Source organism: Saccopteryx bilineata, chromosome 4 (genome assembly GCF_036850765.1).
Source record: "Saccopteryx bilineata isolate mSacBil1 chromosome 4, mSacBil1_pri_phased_curated, whole genome shotgun sequence".
NCBI classification, from domain to species: domain Eukaryota; kingdom Metazoa; phylum Chordata; class Mammalia; order Chiroptera; family Emballonuridae; genus Saccopteryx; species Saccopteryx bilineata.
In genome coordinates this window covers 263,613,438-263,633,974 of record NC_089493.1, presented here as the reverse complement: position 1 = coordinate 263,633,974, position 20,537 = coordinate 263,613,438, and the positions used below count along the sequence as shown (strand labels likewise).

General features: G+C 49.9%; 1 protein-coding gene across 1 annotated transcript in view; it reads right to left on the bottom strand.

Annotated features, from left to right (window-relative positions):
- The window catches only part of ZAN (zonadhesin), a 40,372-nt gene extending 20,166 nt beyond the window's left edge, over nucleotides 1–20,206 (bottom strand). Inside the window, 22 exon segments of the mRNA XM_066276826.1 lie at nucleotides 302–504; nucleotides 1,202–1,380; nucleotides 1,482–1,589; nucleotides 1,958–2,101; nucleotides 2,707–2,852; nucleotides 3,084–3,208; nucleotides 4,054–4,170; nucleotides 4,348–4,489; nucleotides 7,365–7,549; nucleotides 8,580–10,040; nucleotides 10,509–10,593; nucleotides 10,890–11,153; nucleotides 12,053–12,207; nucleotides 12,338–12,416; nucleotides 12,597–12,688; nucleotides 12,995–13,159; nucleotides 16,545–16,697; nucleotides 17,860–17,947; nucleotides 18,126–18,397; nucleotides 18,581–18,727; nucleotides 19,217–19,279; nucleotides 20,164–20,206. Of these exon segments, the coding sequence (XP_066132923.1) occupies nucleotides 302–504; nucleotides 1,202–1,380; nucleotides 1,482–1,589; nucleotides 1,958–2,101; nucleotides 2,707–2,852; nucleotides 3,084–3,208; nucleotides 4,054–4,170; nucleotides 4,348–4,489; nucleotides 7,365–7,549; nucleotides 8,580–10,040; nucleotides 10,509–10,593; nucleotides 10,890–11,153; nucleotides 12,053–12,207; nucleotides 12,338–12,416; nucleotides 12,597–12,688; nucleotides 12,995–13,159; nucleotides 16,545–16,697; nucleotides 17,860–17,947; nucleotides 18,126–18,397; nucleotides 18,581–18,727; nucleotides 19,217–19,279; nucleotides 20,164–20,206 (4,416 nt within the window).
- Between the last annotated feature and the right edge of the window lie 331 nt (nucleotides 20,207–20,537).

The following is a 20,537-nucleotide window of genomic DNA, read 5'->3' as shown; positions in this document are numbered from 1 at the left end:
GGGACACACAGATGCAAGAAAGTGACTCAGGGACATAGAGGGCAGGGAAGATGGGAAGGAAGAGAAGCAGGGGTGTCAGGCTCTGCTGGGAAGTGTAGGCAGTAACTGTATGATCCCATCCCTGTCTGTGTGAAAAGAACTAGAGCTGAAGAAAGGAAAAGGGAAAGGAGATCTGAGCCAGAATTTCCCCAACCCCAGCCCTGCAGGTCCCACCCAGCCCCTTCTCTCTTGCTGCAGATTTCAGATCCTGGAGGAGGGTTTTCTAGCTGCATGGCTAAGAGGCCCCCCCTCAGGGGCTCACCATGAAGTAGTGGCCCGTGGGGTCAAGGCACCCACACTGGGATTGGGGGATGCACTGGAGACTACTGAGGACAAAGCCGGGGTTGCATTCACAGCCTTCCACGCATCGGTCCTGGCAGGACCTGCCAAAGAACTTAGAATGGCAGGTGTTGGGGCACATCTTGACACACACGGTATACTTGCTGTTGGGTGGGCAGTCCAGAGCTGGTGAAGGGAGAAGCACAGGTGAGAAGGGTGTGAGGCAGGCCAAGGACAAGAGAAAGAATGTCTGTAGCTAGTTTGTAGCCCAGAGTTCAGAAGATACACAGCTAGAGGCCTCCGCACCATGTTGAGAAGAAGAGAGGGACCAGGAGAAGCATGGCCGAGGAACTCAGCTTCCACCCTAGGCCTGGAGGAGAGGCCGGCAGGGAGCCACCAAGAGGCAGGTTCTTAGGATCAGACTGATCCAAGAACCTCAACAGTGCTGCTATGTAGACATGCCCAAGATAAATGGTCAAGGTGGAAGAGGAGCTGGAAGAGCGACCATGGGGCCTTGATCAAGGACATGGCCCTGCCCTAAAGCAAACTACCAGAGAGCTGGGTCATAATCAGCAGCTGTGCGGCAGTCCTGGTGCAACCTCCCAACCACAGATCTGTGTTTAATGTGTGCGTCAGGCAACCTGGGCAGGTACGCGCCCAGTTGTTGCTCTGCATAGCCTCAGGCAGCTGAAAAGGCTTTCTGAGTCTGCAGGTAACTGATTTTCTCAGTGGATATTTCTGACTGTGCAGATTTCCCTGTCCACATGTGGAAGCAAAGGGGTTCAACCAAGCACCCCCAAGCCTGTGCTAACACTCTCAGATGCTGGCCCTCTGCTCCCACATGTGTATGAAGACAGCATCCTCCTTTCTTGGCACAACTCACGGCAGAACTGGGGTCCTCTCCAGGATTGCACTGCGTAGCCAGCATCCTGGCAGGCCTCAGTCAGGGCCGCCATATGGGCACACAGCATTTGCGGCAGCCCCTGGAAGTTACACATGTCAAACATGCAGTTGTGGAAGAAGACAGAGGCCAGGTAGTGAGGCAGGTGAAGCAGGCACTCCCTGAGGAAAGAGGCCAGATCAGAGGGACTGAGGGGGCAGAGAGGGCAGAGCTTCTTGCCTTGGAGGACCCAGATGCCAAGCTCCCCCCACATCCATCATACTCAAAGGGTCCATGGGAGACAATAAGCCGTCCACAGAACTCTAGCCTGAATAGAGTGCTCTGCAAGGTTGAGTTACAAGATGGAGGATTTGTTTTGTTCTTCCAGCACCTGGAAGAGACCCACCCCAAACGCCCTAAGGGCCAAGGCTTGCCTCCATTGGCCCTACCCTATTAGTCTCCCAGCTCTTAGCAACTCCTAGTAGAGGACATTTAAACACCAAACCCTAAAGTGGACGAGAAACCTGGGCTAGGCCAGCAAGAGGGGGTCTGCTCACAGTTGCCTGAGGGCCATTGATGGTAGGGGTGAGCATGTGAGCATGTTGGCACTAAGTTCGTGAACTTCGCTGGGACAGAAGTGGGGGTATGCTGAAGAAGAGAGAAGAGAATAAGGGTGATGCCAGTCAGAGTGCTGGGTCCTTAGATGGAGCAAAGGAGCAGGAGGGCAGTGCAGAGAGGGAGGGGGCTGTCCTCACTCACTCCTTGTCCAGACTCTCCGTTGTCTGCCAGCTGTTGCCCAGCTCCTCCTCATCTCGTGCTGGCTTGCCCTCAGGCGTCAGGTTGTCATTGCTACTGTCACCATCATAGTTGCCACAGAAACCACAGAGTTTGCTAGAGTAGGTGCTGTGGTGGGCAGGGCGAGGAGGAGGTGTCAGTGGATAGAAGAGGCTTTAGTCATCAGGGGGACCACTGCAGGGCAGCGTGGGATGAGTGAGGCAGAGAAATACGAGGTGCAGACCCAGACCAAGGGTTCCATGCGAGGCGCCAGGCACATGTACCCCACAGTCCTCATCCCCAAGCCATCTGTACCGTCTTCCCTCCTCTCCGTCTGCTCACACCTCATCTTCCAGCCGTACAAACCTTTTGCTGGCCCTAAGACATTCCGGTTTTTTCTTGCATTTGCTGTTCACTATTTCTACAAAGTCTTTCTTCCCTTTGTGAGCCCCTCTTTCTTAGGGACTGGGGTCAAGTGACCACTCTTCTGAAAGTTCCCACAACCCATTAACTACTCCTTCCAGCACATTCCCAAAGCACTGTGAGTATACCCTGCTATTATCCACTGCCCGGAAACTATTTCCTCCTGTCTCCTCATCCAAAGGGAGGCCTGCCAGTTGAGTTAGGTGCCTCCTACCTAGACTGAGAATTAGTGCCTAGAATGGGAGGGGAAGAAGACTGGAGGGTCCTGGGAGAGGTGGGTGCAGAGCAGGAAGAAGTGGCAGCTGCCTCACCTGGGCACACGCACGAACAGCTGCTGGTCACCATCCCATCTCACCCGCAAACCAAACTCAGTCTGCAGCTGCACAAACCGCCCACTTGGAGCCAGGAAGATGCCTTTAGAAGGTGTGGTTGGGAGAGTGACTTGTTGACCCCCAACCTAGAAAGTAGGGCCGAGGAAAGAGATAGACAGATATGAGGGTTAGGAAGACTCCCACATCCACCCTCCACAATAATCCTAAAGACCTCTCTACTCAGAGCGCTCTGGAGCCTGTCCCTGAGAGGGTCTGGAGGCTGCAGGAACTGGCCAGGGCAAGGCTGCAGCAGCCCACAGGACAGGCCAAAGGTAGGCCTAGTGGCCCCAGCAGAGCTGAACAGAAAATGGACTCACCAGTGTGCACCTGCCCCTGAGCAGAGTGATAGTGGTCTCAGTCAGCATCACGTAGACTGTGCTCAAGCAAGACATGCCTTCCCGTCCTCGTTCCTCATTCTTCCCCACCACCCTGAAGAAGGGCTCTGGTTGGGGAAAGGAATGAAGAGTGCCCAGGGACTCATTCAAAAAGTATTTCTCAGATTTGACTGAGGGAAGCACCCACACCTGCCCCGGGGGGATAAAGGACCACAGAGACACCGGCTCTGCAGTTCAAGAGGGAAGCTCCGACCCACATGGGAGTGGGGCCTGACTGACTGCCTCTTCCAGAACAGTCTGTCATGGCGTGCCACCAATCCATCTCCCCTTAGTGGACTGGGATGTCCTCCAGGGTGGGCATTTGTGGTACTTCTCTCATTCTTTTGTTGCCACTATGCCAGGTGAGCCTCTCAATAACACCTGGCCAAGCCTGACCAGGCGGATGCCGAGGACCCAGGTTCTAGACCTCAAGGTCACCAGCTTGAGCGCAGGCTCATCTGATTTGAGCAAAAGCTCACCAGCTTGGACCCAAGGTCGCTGGCTCCAGCAAGGGGTTACTCGGTCTGCTGAAGGCCTGCGGTCAAGGCACATATGAGAAGGCAATCACTGAACAACTAAGGTGTCACAATGCGCAACGAAAAACTAATGATTGATGCTTCTCATCTCTCCGTTCCTGTCTGTCTGTCCCTGTCTAACCCTCTCTCTGACTCTCTCTCTGTCTCTGTAAAAAATAAATAAATAAATAAATAAATAACACCTGGCCAAGGACACAACTGATAAAGAGAAGTGTCTTGCGGTGCATTTTCCCCAATAGCCTGGTCTTGAGAAGGTCCTGGTTCTAGATAGACATGTCAACCCTTACTTTCCCTGCCTTTCCCATTTGCTTTCATGCCAAACTGTTCTGTCAGACCCCTCCCTCCCCCAGGCCGTGTGAGCATCTTCAGGACCCTACCTGTCGAGTTGCCACAGGGTTGGGCCAATATGTAAGTGCATTTGCCCATGAATTTAAAGTGCCTCCCATCAAAGGTGATATAATGAGGATCTCCATAGACAAAGCAGGTGGCAGTGCCTGCCGAGGGAAGAGAGGAGACCATGGAAAGCAGGTTCACCAGGGCCGGTCCCGCAGCCACCTCACGCACCCAGTGGCATGCCCCAGCTTCTCTTGTCAAGGGAGGGATTGGAACCCTGCTGTCACATGCACTCTGAAAGGTTGGCAGGCAAGAAAAGAATGAGAGGAGAGTCTTACCATAGGGCCGACATCCATACTGGCCGTTCTCTAGCTGGCACACCGTGTATGTCCCGCACTGAGAGATCTGGCACTTCGTCTCACTGCCAGGCCAGCAGTGACAACGTTCTGTGCAGTTGGGGCTGAACCACTCTGCCCCAGGCTGGGAGCAAAGGATCAGGGGTCATAACACTATGTAGCTCTTGGGTAGACCCTGTCCTCCCATGCTATAGCTCCCTTCTCCTCCACCGAACCTGTCCTAACCTTGCTCATACTTTTTCTTCTTCCCACCCCCTACTAGATATTTATGCCTACCAAAGGACATTTGCACATGCTTCTCTCTCATTCTAGACTGCTCTTCTTCTCCCCTTTCCAAATGTTTCCTAGGCAACCAGCAGGTTCAGTTTAAGGGACACTGTTTTCTTAGGAAGACTTTCCAGACTTCCCTCACTAGGTCATCCTCATAGCTCTGGGTACTTTTTCTTCCAAAAACTTACCACAGCTGCACTTTTATATTTATTTTGGGGGTTGTTTGATTATAATCCTGTCAGGGATCATGTCTATCTTTACTCATTAGTCCCAACACATGGCACAGTGCCTGGCAGAGAGCTCTCAATAAATACCTGCTAAATGAAAGAGTGAACCAAGACCCTACGTATCCCAAAGAATCCGACAGGATTAGAAGAGCGAGGATAATGCTGTATTCATGGTGACACCAATGCCAAGAGGGTTCAAAGTACTCAATAAACATTCATTGAATGTATAAGTGAATATGTAATAAGTTAATACACGTCTCTCAGGGAAGGCAGAGATGCTTGATGCTGGCAACTATGACAGGTCTTTCCACCCAGGCTGCAGCTGAAGCTAATTCCAACACTGACACGGGGACACCCAGGAGACTGGTTAAGGGGGATGGAGTGGGAAGTAGCCCCCAAAGAGACAAGTAGGAACTCTGACGACAAAAAGGAAGAACACCCAAAGCCGAGATGAGGCACTGAACACCAATAAATAACTAAATGTATTGTTAATTAATAGGCTACGTCTGTTATCATAAATTGCTAATAATAATAATAATTAATATTTATTAAGTAGTTGGTCTGTGCCAGGATCTAATTTCATCTCACAACTATCTTATGAAGCAGGACATCTTATTGTGCACATTTTATAGATACGGAAACAGATTTGAGGAGGTAAAGAACCTTGCCGAAGGTCACCCAGCCAAATGCTGGAGCCAGTATTCCAGCTCACATTGGCCTGACTCCACAGTGGCTCTGTTCCACACAGCGGCCCCTGAGCTCTTGAGATGTGCCTGGTTCAAATTCAGATATACTGCAAGTGTAAAATACACACTGGATTTTGAGGACTATTAATTTTGAAAAAAGGGGAATATAAACAGTCTTATTAGTAACTATTGATTACATGTTAAAATGAGAATAACTGGGATTGAGTAGATTATTGTAATTAGTTTAACCTGTTTCCTTTTACTGTTTTTTTTTGTTTGTTTGTTTGTTTTTTGTATTTTTCCAAAGTTGGAAACGGGGAGGCAGTCAGATTCCTGCATGCGATCCACCCGGCACGCCCACCAGGGGGCGATGCTCTGCCCATCTGGGGCGTTGCTCTGTCACACCCAGAGCCATTCTAGCGCCTGAGGCAGAGGCCATAGAGACATTCTCAGCGCCCGGGCCAACTTTGCTCCAATGGAGCTTTGGCTGTGGGAGAGGAAGAGAGACACAGAGGAAGGAGAGGGGTAGGGGTGGAGATGCAGATGGGCGCTTCTCCTGTGTGCCCTGGCCAGGAATCGAACCCAGGACTCCTGCACACCAGGCCGATGCTCTACCACTGAGCCAACCGGCCAGGACTCCTTTTACTGTTTTTAAGAAAGAGTTTATTTTATTTTATTATTTTTTATTTATTTATTCATTTTTTAGAGAGGAGAGGGAGAGAGAGAGAGAGAGAGAGAGAGAGAGGAGAGACACAGAGAGAGAAGGGTTGAGGAGCTGGAAGCATCAACTCCCATATGTGCCTTGACCAGGCAAGCCCAGGGTTTCAAACTGGCGACCTCAGCATTTCCAGGTCGATGCTTTATCTACTGTGCCACCACAGGTGAGGCTACTTTTACTGTTTTTAATGTGGTTATTAGGAATCATAAAATGATGTGTGGCTTGAATGCTTTCCCTTTTAGTATGTGTGCTGCCGAAGCAAGAACTAATGCTATCCCTTTTGATAGTGCTGGCCCAGAGCCTGTGCCCCTTCTGGGCCTCTGCTCTTGACAAATGTCTCCCCAGAGGGGACATCAATGAGGGGAGACAAGAACAGTGACACCTCTTTTTTTACTTATTCTATCAAGATTTGCAAGTCCCTTTGGAAGATTCTGAAATACTTTATTCTTCCCTGAACGCGCCAGAAGCTTTACTCAATATCCAGGTGTCTCTCTATACCCAGAAACCCCAACTTGCCTCAGGATGGAGGTAAGGGCCCTGCATCACTTGATTGGTCTAGTGTTTAATGTATCAAGACTGCCAGTATTGGCCTGACTTGTGGTGGCGCAGTGGATAAAGCGTCGACTTGAAACTCTGAGGTCGCCGGTTCGAAACCCTGGGCTTGCCCAGTCAAGGCACATATGGGAGTTGATGCTTCCTGCTCCTCCCCCTCCTCTCTCTCCCCCTTCTCTAAAATGAATAAATAAAATATTTTTTTTAAAAAAGACTGCCAGTATGGAGCAGAGAAGCACAGAAATATTAAGACAGTTAGGAGCACTTAGCACAAAACCACAGGATGACAGACCCATCTGTACAGCCTAGCATCATGCCTGGCTAAAGTGGGTGTTTAACAAATAATTATTGTATGAACTGAGATGACAATCAAAACCACATGCCTAATGAATGACTCCACCATTGTGTAACCAGTGTTTGAGAGCTGACCCCTTGGGACTGTTCCATGGATCCAAATTCATATCACTTGGGGAGCAAATGGAACCAAAACCCAGGCGTTCCTCTCACAATCTCCCTCAAGGGATCTGGGCATCCCAGCAGTCTTACCTTATAGTAATTATTGTTGTAGAAGCAGTTGCAGGAAGAGGCATTGATGCAGTGAGAGTCACTAAATAAAAAGCCAGAATTGCAGACACAGCCGGGCTTGCAGAGGAGCTGGCATTTGGGCTTGGGACTGTGGCAGGATGCTGGGCAGGCGCAGGGTTCATAGTGGGCATTTGGGGGGCAGCTTGCTAAGGGAAAACAGCCTCCATCAAGCCTCCACAGTACAGCTTTGTCAGGGACACTTCCTGTTTCTCCTCTACCCCCACACTCAAGGTCCCTAAAATGTAGGTCTATATTATTCAGCCATAAAAAGAATGGAGTCTTAATAGAAACTACAACATGGATGAACCTTGAAAAATATTAAGCTAAGTGAAAGAAGCCAGTCACAAAAGACTCCATTTATGCCTAAAACGGGTAAATTCATAGAGACAGAAAGTAGATTAGTGGTTGTCAGGAATTAAGGTGTTGGGGGGAATGAGGAGTGACTGCTAATCAGTATTGGGTTTTTTTAGGGTGATAAAAATATTCTGGAATTAGAAAATAATGATGGGCCCTGGCCATTTGGCTCAGTGGTAGAATGTTGACCCAGTGTGTGGACATCTCAAGTTTGATTCCTGGTCAGGGCACACAGGAGAAGCGACGATTTGTTTCCTCTCTCTCTCTGTCTTCCCTTCCCAAAGCCATGGCTCAATTGGTTAGAGTGCATCGACCCTGGGTGCTGAGGATGACTCTGTGAAGTCTCCACTCCAGGTGCTAAAAATAGCTTGGCTGCAAGCATGGCTTCAGATGGGCAGAACATTAGCCCCAGATGGGATTTGCCAGGTGAATCCCGGTCGGGGCATATGCGGAAGTCTGTCTATCTCCCCTCCTCTTACTTAGAAAAGGAAAAAAAATGATGATGTTTTCACAAACTTGTAAATATACTAAAATCACTGAATTGTACATTTTAAAATAATGACTATTATAGTATATAAATTGTATTTTAATTAAAAAAAAGGAGAAGAAATTCTGGTGCTTGGTTCCCAAATGCTTCCACCCACTGTGCCCTACTGTCAGGGTAGCTCAGGGTAGTCAGTCCTCATTTCTTCTTCTAAAGTCACCATGTCTAATTCACCTCTCTTCTAAGACTGCAGTTTTCTACTAGAAGCATCCCTTTCCCTAATTCTCTTTTCTAGTCATTTTCTCTTACTTTCAGCTCTTTGTCCGGTGATCACATACCTGGAGGTCTAGGGGTTGGAGAGGTGGCCAGGGTCACAGTGGTCATGGAGGTACTTGGATCACTAGGAGGCATCACCCAAACTGTAGGCCCAGTGGGTACAAGTGTGGTAGATGCTATGGGCCTTTCAGTGGGGACAGTGGGCCTTTCAGTGGAAATGGTGGGTTTTTTGGTGGGGACCATGAGTTTTTCAGTGGGGATAGAGGGTTTTTCAGTGAGAATGGTGGTTTTTTCAGTGGGGACGGTGGACCTTTCAGTGGGGACATTGGATTTTTCTGTGAGGACAGTGGGTTTTTCAGTGGGGATGGTGGGTTTTTCAGTGGGGATGGTGGGTTTTTCGGTGGAGATGGTGGGTTTTTCAGTGGGGATGGTGGGTTTTTCGGTGGAGATGGTGGGTTTTTCGGTGGAGATGGTGGGGTTTTCGGTGGAGATGGTGGGGTTTTCGGTGGAGATGGTGGGTTTTTCGGTGGGGACCGTGAGCCTTTCGGTGGGGACATTGGATTTTTCGGTGGGGACGGTAGGCTTTTTGGTGGGGATGATGAGCTTTTTGGTGGAAATGGTGGGTTTTTCGGTGGGGACTGTGAGCCTTTCGGTGGGGACGATGGGCTCTTTGGTGGGGACAGTGGGTTTTTTGGTGGGGATGGTGAGTTTTTCAGTGAGGATGGTGGGTTTTTCGGTGGGGGCGGTGGGCCTTTTGATGGGGATGGTGGGTTTTTTGTTGGGAACTGTGGGTTTTTCAGTGGAAATGGTGTATTTTTCAGTGGGGATGGTGGGTTTTTCGGTGGGGACCGTGAGTCTTTCAGTGGGGATGGTGAATTTTTTGGTGGGGACGGTAGGCTTTCCAGTGGGGACTGTGGGTTTTTCAGTGGGAATGGTGGGTTTTTCGGTGGGGACCATGAGCCTTCCAGTGGGAATGGTGGATTTTTGGGTGGGGATGGTAGGCTTTTTGGTGAGGATGGTGGGTTTTTCAGTGGAGACAGTGGGGTTTTTAGTGGGGATGATGGGTTTTTCGGTGGGGGTGGTGGGTTTTTCAGTGGGGACGATGGAGCTTTCAGTGGAGACTGTGAGCCTTTCAGTGGGGACGTTAGATTTTTCGGTGGGGACAGTCGGCTTTTTGGTGGGGGCAGTGGGCCTTTCAGTGGGGATGGTGGACCTTTCAGTGGAGACCGTGAGCCTTTCAGTGGGGACATTGGATTTTTGGGTGGGGACAGTAGGCTTTTCAGTGGGGATGTTGGGTTTTTCGATGAGGATAGTGGGTTTTCTGGTGGGAACTGTGAGCCTTTCAGTGGGGATGGTGGGGTTTTCAGTGGGAATGGTGGATTTTTCGGTGGGGATGGAAGGCTTTTCGGTTGGGATGGTAGGCTTTTCGGTGGGGCCAGTGGATTCTTTTGTGGAGAGAGTAGTCTCAGAAGGGCCAGTAAGGGGAACTGGAAATTTGGAAGGAAGTATTGTTGGCACAGGTCCTGCAAAGAAAAACAATATCCGTGGGATTTAGTCAAAATCATACCACCACCCTCTTTATTCATATCTAACTGGAGTGGAGGAGTAACTTATTCATACTCTTCCTTCCACTCCCTACCACACCTGCACTCACTTAATAAACACTCAAAAACCACTTCTCCTAATATATGTCAGCAATTGTGCCAAATACAAAAACCACAAAGTAAATAGGATATTGGTCCTCTCTTCAAGATCACCATTCCTTAGGTAAGGAGTTCTGGATCTCACCATAGAAATTCATGGCATCAAGTCATTTAAGCAAGCATCCTGATGGAGCCAGGAAAAGAGAAGCAGGCAGAATACAGAAAACAAAGCTATCTGAAAACTCAGGCACAGAGAAGAGTTGCTTTTTAACCAGTACGTGTAGCAAAGCCCGGGAGATGATCATCCAGAGCCTGGCCCCCTTTCTGAGGTCTTGGGTCTTGTCTTACCTTGACAGGTCCCATGATTGATCCAGATGAAACCCACAGCAACGACAAAGGACATGTTTGTACCCCTGATGGCCTCAAGTATCAGCTAAAGGTAATGAGCGGAAAAGAGAAATGGAAGTGAAACTCTGGCACCTCAATGATTCTGCCAGGCATAGAGTCTGCCCTCTGCCAAAATGTCACCCTGTTTCAGCCTCAATAGTCCAACTCTCCCCTTGCCCCTTTCTTGGTGCCAGAGAGCTTTCTCAGGAAGTTCTACCAGGTTCACCTCTGCTCTGCTCTCCTTCCAGTGTGCCTGGTTATGCTCCCAGATACCAGGCATTGTGTCACCCTTACCATGCCCCACGCAGACACTTATAGGGCCCACTCTCTCCAAATGCTCACCTGCAGGGGCTGTTGATGTCCTGAAGGGATGGTGATGGAAGTGTTCAGCCAGTCATGGCTCTGAGACCCAACACGTTGCCAGAGAGAAGTTGGGGAACTGCCTGCAGGACTCTCTAACAGGAGCTTCAGCTCAGTGCCCTCTCCGATGCCATACATGTGGTAGGTTAGTAACACACAGATCATACCCGGAGCACAGAAGGGCTGACTCACCAGTCTGAAAGACTGGCCTGGCTTGGAGAACTTGTCAGCTTGAAGGTAGATATAGTCACGTTCTGAGCAAAAGAAGGGAATGGGCAAGATGAGAAACCTCCACAAGACAAGTCTAGTGCTGCTTTCTTTAGCAACATCTTGCTTTCCAAATGGAGATTTGATGCAAATACACAGATTCCTCACATTATAGTGTTTTGGGGTTCTGTGTGTGTGTGTGTGTGTGTGTGCTCATTTTGGATTTTTTTTTTTTTTTTACAGGGACAGAGAGAGAGTCAGAGAGAGGGATAGATAGGGACAGACAGACAGGAACGGAGAGAGATGAGAAGCATCAATCATCAGGGTTTTTTTGTTGTTGTTGTTGTTGTGACACCTTAGTTGTTCATTGATTGCTTTCTCATATGTGCTTTGACCGTGGGCCTTCAGCAGACTGAGTAACCCCTTGCTTGAGCCAGCGACCTTGGGTCCAAGCTGGCGAGCTTTTTGCTCAAGCCAGATGAGCCTGCGCTCAAGCTGGTGACCTTGGGGTCTCGAGCCTGGATCCTTCACATCCCAGTCTGATGCTCTATCCACTGTGCCACCACCTGGTCAGGCTCATTTTGGATCTTTTTAACTAACAGGATCAGAAAGAAAGGGAAAACCAAACCAGCAACCCAGATTCCTTTGTTGGCCACACCAATAAAGGACTTAACTAAAAATGAGACAGTGGATTTTGAAGTCTTGGGCTCAAACTGAGATGCTTGGATTTTGGGGGGATTTCAGTGACTCCACAGCCATGTGAATCCTCACTTCACTCTACTTCTGTCATCTCCACAGTTCTAGCCCCACGAGACTTCCCATTAAACACTTGCTGACCGATCTTCACAACCTACAACATCTTCTTCCATCAATCACACCAGCCAACCTTCTAGCTAGGAGCAAGATTCAGTAATTCATTGGCTTGAGGGGTCCTCAATATACTCACCTCTGTTAAGAGACTCTCCAACAAGGCCTGTACCTTGGATGGACATATTTTTATTCCCCCAAGTCCAGTGTCCACCATCCCTTGATGTCTGGACCCAGTTACAGAAGGGATGGGCAGCATCTTGAAAGTCGCAGCAAGGAAAGCACTCTAGGATATAAAAATGGGACTTTAAGAAAATTTGAAAAGAAAAGTAAAGAAAATTTGGCCATCTCTCTATTCCTCCTCCATCCCAATCCTGATTCTATGTGATCTGGACCTCCCAGGGCATTGCTCTTACCCCCACAGGGAGCAATGCTGATTGCATCCACTGCCAAGGCTGGTTCTGGGATCTTTCCAAACATGCCCACCAAAGTGAACTGAGGAGAGAGGGGTGGGGACTGGGCATGAGAAACCAGCTTAAATACCTAAGACCCCATCTGATTTTATTCTATTCAGAGACCCAAGCACCTTGTTCCCAGTGCCCAGGCCCTCAGTCCATTTCAATATCTGGGGTACCTATCATGGGCAAGAAAACCTGACCTCTTGCTCCTCTGTACCTGAATCTGTCCCTGGCCGGTGTAATTGACAGAAACACGTTGCCAGTTGGATACAGATTGTCCTGAGAAAAGAGTGTGTTTCTGGATGCTGCCTGCAATGGAAGTCATCCGAGGAAGTGAGATTAAGAGGACTGGAAAGTGACTTCAAACCTGTACTCAGAGGGATGAGTAGTAAAGGAAATACTTGGGGTGTATTCCTCTCCCCCAGATGCAAGCACCTCCTTCTCTCTCATCCAGCACTCTATTTTTCCAGAACCCAGTGCCTGGCCAGCTTCCTGATTCCATTCTGGAATAGTCTTGCATATAGCCCAGATTTCTCTAGACCCATATCTCTCCATCAACAAAACCCTGGGAGATGAGCCTCAGGTCAGTAAATCCCGGGACTTCGCCACTCTCACCCAAGACAGAAGCATAGATGGTGAAGGCTGCGCCAGGAGACTGGCCATGGAGGATGTAGTGGAAAGACAGACCCAGACAGCCTAACGACTGGCTCATGGGGCTCAGGAGAACAGATTTCTCTTTTGGTTTTGCATTCTTGGGGTCCAGGAGCATGTAGAAGCCACCTGCCAAGAAAAATGTCAGTAAGATGGGGTGGCTGAAATTGGGGAAGTACGGCACAGTGATAGGGTCCTGCGAGGGTAGGGGTTCTGGCCGTGGGGAGCCCCAAAGCTGCTTAGGATCAGCCAGAGCTGAAGCAGATCAACACACTTCTCATGACTGACTGTGGCCTTTAATCCTTCCAGAAGTGCTTGGCAGGGCTGGGTAAGGACGTGGGCGTCACCATATGTAAAATCCTCTCAGAAGCAGCAGACAGAACCTTGTTCTTTGGCTTCTGACTTTTTATGTCCCCCAGAGTCATATCCTCTCCCTTATCTTGACCCACTGGACATAGCTGATTCACACACACCGGTGAGAGAGAGCCTGCCTGACAAAGATGAGCTGTCATCTCCCCCACCTACTTTTGCCACCACCTCAGGCAGCCAATCAGCCTGGACCTCGCTCCATGACACAACTGGTAGCCAGGGGGAAATTAAGGCAGCCACTGACAGCATGCATGTTGTTCGCGCCCAATGTTAGGAGTCCTGCCTGGTGAGCGCGTTCACCGCCCAAGAAAGTGGACTTCAGAAAAGGGGAGCAGAGGGCTGAAGAGGAGAATAAGCAGGAGTGGGAGAGAAGAGAAAAAAACAGCGACGGAGAAGGCAAAAGAAAAGAAATGGTAGCCTGACCAGGCGGTGGTGCAGTGGATAGAGTGTCGGACTGGGATGCAGAGGACCCAGGTTCGAGACTCCGAGCTCGCCAGCTTGAGCCCAAGGTCACTGGCTTGAGCAAGGGGTTACTCGGTCTGCTGAAAGCCCACCCACAGTCAAGGCACATATGAGAGGGCAATCAATGAACAACTAAGATGTTGCAACGCGCAATGGAAAACTAATGGTTGATGCTTCTCATCTCTCTCCATTTCTGTCCCTGTCTATCCCTCTCTCTGACTCTCTCTCTCTGTAAAAAAAAAAAAAAAAAAAAAAAAAAGAAAAGAAATGGTAAATGGTGAAAGAGAAAGCAAGGAGTGGTGACATTGGGACATGTGAGAGATGGAAAAGAAGAAATAGGAGAAAAAGGAAGGTGAAAAAAATAATAGAGCAAAAAAATGGAAAAAAGGAGAGAAAGTAAAAAACAGCAACATTTTCTGAAACTACTAGGCATGGGATACAGTGCTAAATGCAGGGGTGGGGGAGTTACGGAGATGGGTGGCCCTGCCCTGCTCTCCAGGGACTGAGAATGAAGGTGTACTGGGGGTTTCTCAACATCTATCTGGAAGGCAAACCTCGGGCAGCAGGAGAGCTAGGAGGAATGAGAGCATGGAATTGGACGGGGCAGAAAAGAATATAGAGTAGGGAGAGGGAAAGCTGGAGACAAAGAGAAAAGAAATAAAATAAGCCCTGGTGAGGTAGCTCAGTTGGTTACAGCGTTGTCCAGATATGACAAGGCTGCATGTGTGCAACCCAAAGCAAAGTAAGGGGGTTGGGATACGCTGTCTGGATACGCCAAGTTTGATCCCAAGTTAGGGCACATACCGGAGTCAAGTAATGAATGCATGAATGGGTGGAACAACAAAGCCAGGTTTCTCTTTCTCTCTCTTCCCTCACCCTCCTCTCTTAAATAAATCAACAAATAAAAATTTGAAAATGAAAATAAGGTGGAAGGAAAAGAATTGAGAGTGGAGAAAGGCAAAGGGAAAGAGTAGAAAGAAGAGGTAAAAACTCAAAGAGGAAATTAGTGAGCATGATCTTCTCTGTTTGACCTGCAAAGCTTGGCAGAGCATGCACACAGTGATGGCTAGAAGTGTGTGTTGTGTGGAGCAGGTTGAGAGGAGGTGGCTGGTGTGAAGGAGAGAAAAGGAGCCAAAGTGCAGGGAAGGAGGGAAGGAAGGGTGGAAAGAGAGGGAGGAAACAAGGGAAGAGGGAGAGAGGGCAGGAGGAGAAGGAAGAAGGAGAGAAAGGAAGAAGGAAGGAAGAAAGGAAAAAGAAAAAAGAAGAAAAGCCCAGCCCAAAGCACAGGGAGGTGGTGAAAAAGAAGCTAAGGATAGACACGGAATAGAAGAAGTAAAAAGAGTATCACCCTGGACTATTGCAAAGCCTCCTAAATGGCCTCCCTGCATTCCCTTCAGTGGATTTTCAACAGAAAAACCAGGTGATTCTTTCCAACATAAGTTAGATCAAGGCACTCCTCTGCTCAATATCTGCAAAGGCTCCCATCCATGTAAAATAAAAGCCACAGTCCTTCTAGGCTCCACATAATCTGTTACTCATAGAACCTACCTGAGCTCATCTTCTCCATTCCGGTCATATGGCCCCTTGCTGTACCTCAGCAGCCCCTCAAACCACCACCCCACCAGCCCACTGTACCTCAGGGCCTTTGTGTGACTGGCCCCTCTGGTTAGAAGGTTCTCTTCAAAATTTTCATGCCTCGCTCCCTTACCTCCTTCAAGTTTGTTCTCACATGTGACCTGAATGAGATCTACCCTGACCACCCTACTTAAAACAAACAGCCCACCATACCCCTGCACTCCCAATTCCTTACTTTATTTAACTTTTAATATTTTTCTGACAGCACTGCTCACCTTCCAACTGTATAACTGCTTCTTTATTGTTTCAGGAACTGCCCCTTCTACCACCTTGGCCCCTCACTGCTCCTTGTTTGTTTTATAAGCTGATGTATTTTAACTGCCTGGGACAGTAGGTGCTCATTGTAGGTGCTCAAATATTTCTTGGTGGGTTTTTTTGTTTTTGTTTTTTGTATTTTTCCGAAGCTGGAAACGGGGAGGCAGTCAGACAGACTCCTGCATGCGCCTGACCGGGATCCACCCGGCATGCCCACCAGGGGGCGATGCTCTGCCCATCTGGGGGCGTCGCTCTGCCACAATCAGAGCCATTCTAGCGCGTGAGGCAGAGGCCACAGAGCCATCCTCAGCGCCCAGGCAAACTTTGCTCCAGTGGAGCCTTGGCTGCGGGAGGGGAAGAGAGAGACAGAGAGGAAGGAGAGGGGGAGGGGTGGAGAAGCAGATGGGCGCTTCTCCTGTGTGCCCTGGCCGGGAATTGAACCCGGGACTCCTGCACGCCAGGCCGATGCTCTACCACTGAGCCAACTAGCCAGGGCCTCAAATATTTGTTGGATGAATGAAGAGTAAAAGGGGCAAGGGAAGGCAGACAAAGAGCAGGCTGTGCTGGTTCTGCCAGGTAGAGCTTGTGAGGTGGCAGTGGGAGAAGCTGGCTGGCAGCCTGGAGTTTGCTTTCTACCAGACAGTTCAGGCTGATAGAGGTTTGAGATTGCTGGGGTTCACCCCAGACCTCTCCAAGTTCAATTACTGTACAGTTGTCAGGCAAACCTCAGAAACTCTTGTGAGGTCACTAGAAGTCCAGGAAGTCAGAGGACAGGAGCATGGCCATTACTTACTGCCAGGGCTGGAGAAGTCATCCTTAGGTCCCACATTTGGCACTCCTGATGACCCCTTCTTCTGGACCCACTTGGCCCCAGAGTCTGTGGGGATCCAGCTCCAGCCACAGAGATCATTCTGAGTGTCGAAGCTGCACATTTGCATCATGCAGACTGAAGGGAATGAAAGAAGGGAGGATTTAGCATTTCCTAAGAGGACACACTTCTGAAAAGTATGCCTCAGTCTGGAGTCAGACACCCTAACCCTAACCCTGGAGGACTCTCAATCCAGCTATAGTTTTGCTTCCTAGTGGCTGTGTTCTAGGCACAGATTACTTAAACTGCCCAATCCTCAGTTTCCTTATCTGTAAACTGGTAATCACAGCATCCATCCACATATTCTAAACTAGATTGTGTGGGGGGAGCATCTAGCATAGTACTTGTGCTTAGTAACTCTCAGTTCCTTGCACACAGCTTCTGGAATTGTTCTTCCCTTGAATTTGCTCCCCTCAAATTTCTAACATTAGTTTAGAGGGCTAATTCGGGACAGAGCTGAGGTAGCAGCCAGAGTGACCAAACATTCAGGTTTGCTCAGGACAGAGGGTTACCTGAGATGTAAGACTGTCAGTGCTAAAATAGCAACAGCCCAGGGCAAACCAGCGTGGTTGATCACTCCAGCACAGGTATCACCACAACTCTGTGTGTGTTTTTTTTGTTGTTGTTTGTTTGTTTGTTTTTCTGAAGCCAGAAACAGGGAGAGACAGTCAGACAGATTCCCCCATGCGCCGGACCGGGATCCACCCGGCACTCCCACCAGGGGCAACGCTCTGCCCACCATGGGGCAATGCTCTGCCCCTCTGGGGCGTCGCTCTGCCGCGACCAGAGCCACTCTAGCGCCTGGGGCAGAGGCCAAGGAGCCATCCCCAGCGCCCGGGCCATCTTTGCTCCAATGGAGCCTTGGCTGCGGGAAGGGAAGAGAGAGACAGAGAGGAAGGAGGGGGTGGGGGGTGGAGAAGCAAATGGGCGCTTCTCCTATGTGCCCTGGCCGGGAATTGAACCCGGGTCCCCCGCACGCCAGGCCGACGCTCTACCGCTGAGCTAACAGGCCAGGGCACAACTCTGTGTTTAAAGAGAACTTCTCACCTCCGTTGGGATACCCCCTGGGGGCCCAATGCTGCCAATGTGGCTGCTTCAGGAGTTCAAAGGTACAGGGTATGAAGGTAAAGAACAAGTGGCCTCAACTTAGGAAGAAACCAGGGTCCTGGTCGCTGAGCTGCCCCAGCTACCTCAGGGCGATGGTGGGTGGAGAGAAAGAGGAGGAAAGGCAGGGACTCACCCCAACTGCAGGAGCCACGATGGATAGAGACAGCATCCAGAGAGATGCCCACAAAAGCAGTGCTGTCCCTCACTCCTTCAAATATCAGCTGTGGAAAGGAGAAGGGATCAACCACCCTGTGAGCCCCTTTGCTTCAGGCTCCCAGTGTCCTGCCTGAATTCAGATGGCCCAGCCACTCCCACACGCCCTTATTGTCCCAGTCCCTCCTGGGTTCCCCTTGATACCCAGATTCCCACTTGTGCTCCAGGCTCTGCCCTCAGCCTTACCTGGTTGGGCAGGGCATGCCCCTTGGGCACCGTGACAGCAGTGGACATCCAGGAGGTGCTCTGGGTGTTAACGTGTTTCCAGAGCAGGGTAGGGTGCTTGTTCTCGGTGCCCGTGAACAATAGCAGTTTGAGTTGGGCACTCCATGGCATCCCGAACATGTGATAAGCAAAGTGTACACACAGGGGGCCTTGCTCCCATATGGGGGAGCTGACCAGGCGGGTCACCCCACTCCAGTGGAAGGGATTCAAGTCTGTGTGCAGGTAGTAGCCCTCTGAGGAGGCAAAGCCCAGGTTGATGAGCCCTGCCACCACCCTCTTCTCCCCCCACCCCGTAGGCTGCCCCCAACCCTTTCCCAGAGCCCTGGGGCCCACTCCAAGCTGCTTCCCTGCTCCCTCCACCCAGATCTGCCTATGTCCACCTCCCAGGCACCTCCCTGAACTTTAAGCTTTCTCACCTCCATTGGGATACCCCCCGGGAGGCCCAGTGCTGCCAATAGGAGAGGACCCACTGGTTCGAATCCAGTCCCCATCATCTGTGGATGCTTGAGTCCAGTCACAGAAGGGTTTGAAGTTGTCCTCAAAATCACACTGGTTGATAATGGCTGGGAAGAAAAGGCCACTGTGAGGCCCAGAGAGGGAAGAGGGCCAGCTATAGAGCCAAACTGGTGATGGGGGAGAGGGGGGTAAGGGAAGGGGTTAGCCAGACTGCTGAACTTAGAGAAGGCAGAGTCCAGAGCAGAGATTTGGCAAAGAGAATGTGAGAAACAAGTCATCTCTAAGGAGAACCTCAGGGCAGGAGGGAGAGTAGCAGAATGTCTAGGTCTGGAATCACAAACTGAGGTCCAGGGCGCTGGATTCAGGGGGCAGGCAGGCTTTGTCTGGGCAGCATCCACTTTGTTGTTGTTATTAACTTGAATGTGAATCTTTTGGGCAGGGTTTGTATTCCTCCACAGTTCCCTTCACCCTCTGTCGTCTAAGGGCTACCTTGTAGACATTTATTACATGTTTATGTTATTGCCCGGCCCGGAGGGCGCATGGGTGGCCACCCTAGGAGGAAGAGAAATTCCAAGCAGCCCTGGTTTCCAACTCACAGTTGTCCCTAGAACTGTGGGCGACTGGCTTCTGGCCTGGAGGTTTCTCTTTCCTGGAGGTTGATTTGGAGAAAGAACAAAATGTAATCTTTGTCATTATCAAGAATTTTAAGCCTCAGTGACTGCGAGCTCACCTTAGGTTCTCATCTACGAAACTGTCTTCCAGGAGAGGTCTTCACATCCCCTCCAGTACCCTCCATCCCTCTATGCCGTGGACGTTGGGTGTGATGGAGGCTCAGGTGAGGAGGAACCAGTTTAAACCTGGGGAATCTCCTTTCTTGGTGTTGAGATCTTATCCTATAACCCATGTTTTCCCCATGAAGTGGGGACTCTATGGATTCCCTGTTTGCAAGTGTGGGCAGGACTGGTATCGCCTCAACTACATGCAACTGAGCATAGAGAGGACTGACAGAAGGACACCCCTCCTCACCCCACACATTCTACAGAGAAGTCCTTGTCCCTCCCCAGGTGGCATGGGTCATATAAAACAGCTGTTGGTTTTAGTTTTTCAAATTTTACTTGTTCAAATCTCCCCAAGCAAGCTCCAGGACACTGAGCCATCTATCGCTTCTTGCTTCTCCTACGCACTGGGTTTGCTCTAGGTTCTGTCCATTTTTTGAGGGCTTGGCCTCTCTCTCCTTCCCTGCCATCCTCAGACCTGTCTTTCCAGTTTTGCACCTACTCCCTTTTTCCTCACATTTTGACTCTGTCTTGCTCACACTGAGCTCCCACACCACTCAGTTCCTGGTTCTGAGGCTGTAGAGTCTCTCATTTTGGTCCTCTCTCCATCCCATGGGGCTCCCGCCTTCCTCCCCAGGACTGTGCTCTTCATCACTAGCCTGCTTATCCCCTCCCACTTTGTCCCTCACTCCTCCTCAGAGCCACTCCCATTTACTCCTTGAGCCCAGCTTACCAGACAACGGTGGGCATGTGACCCTGGCTGCAGGCAGCTGCCATCATTAGCACCAGAGTCCAGACTGGTGGAGCCATGCAGGACCTCATAATCGGCTCTCAGGGAATAAGGGGAAAGGCAGAGTAAGGAGCCCAGGCTGCTTTAGACACCCCAACCCTCCTCACTGGGCATCCTTCCAAGGATGCCATGAAAACTGAACAGAGAACTGAAAATAAAAACTATGAGGGCTGAAATTTAAAATCCAATAGAGTTATAAATCAAAATTGAGAGAAATAAAATGAGAGTGAGAGAGAGAAAGAAAAGAGAATGCCACTTGGAGAATCAGTCTAGGATGTCTAACGTCCAACCGAAAGAATTCAACAAAGAAAACACAGAAGAAAAATTTACTCGAGGAAAACTACACAAGAT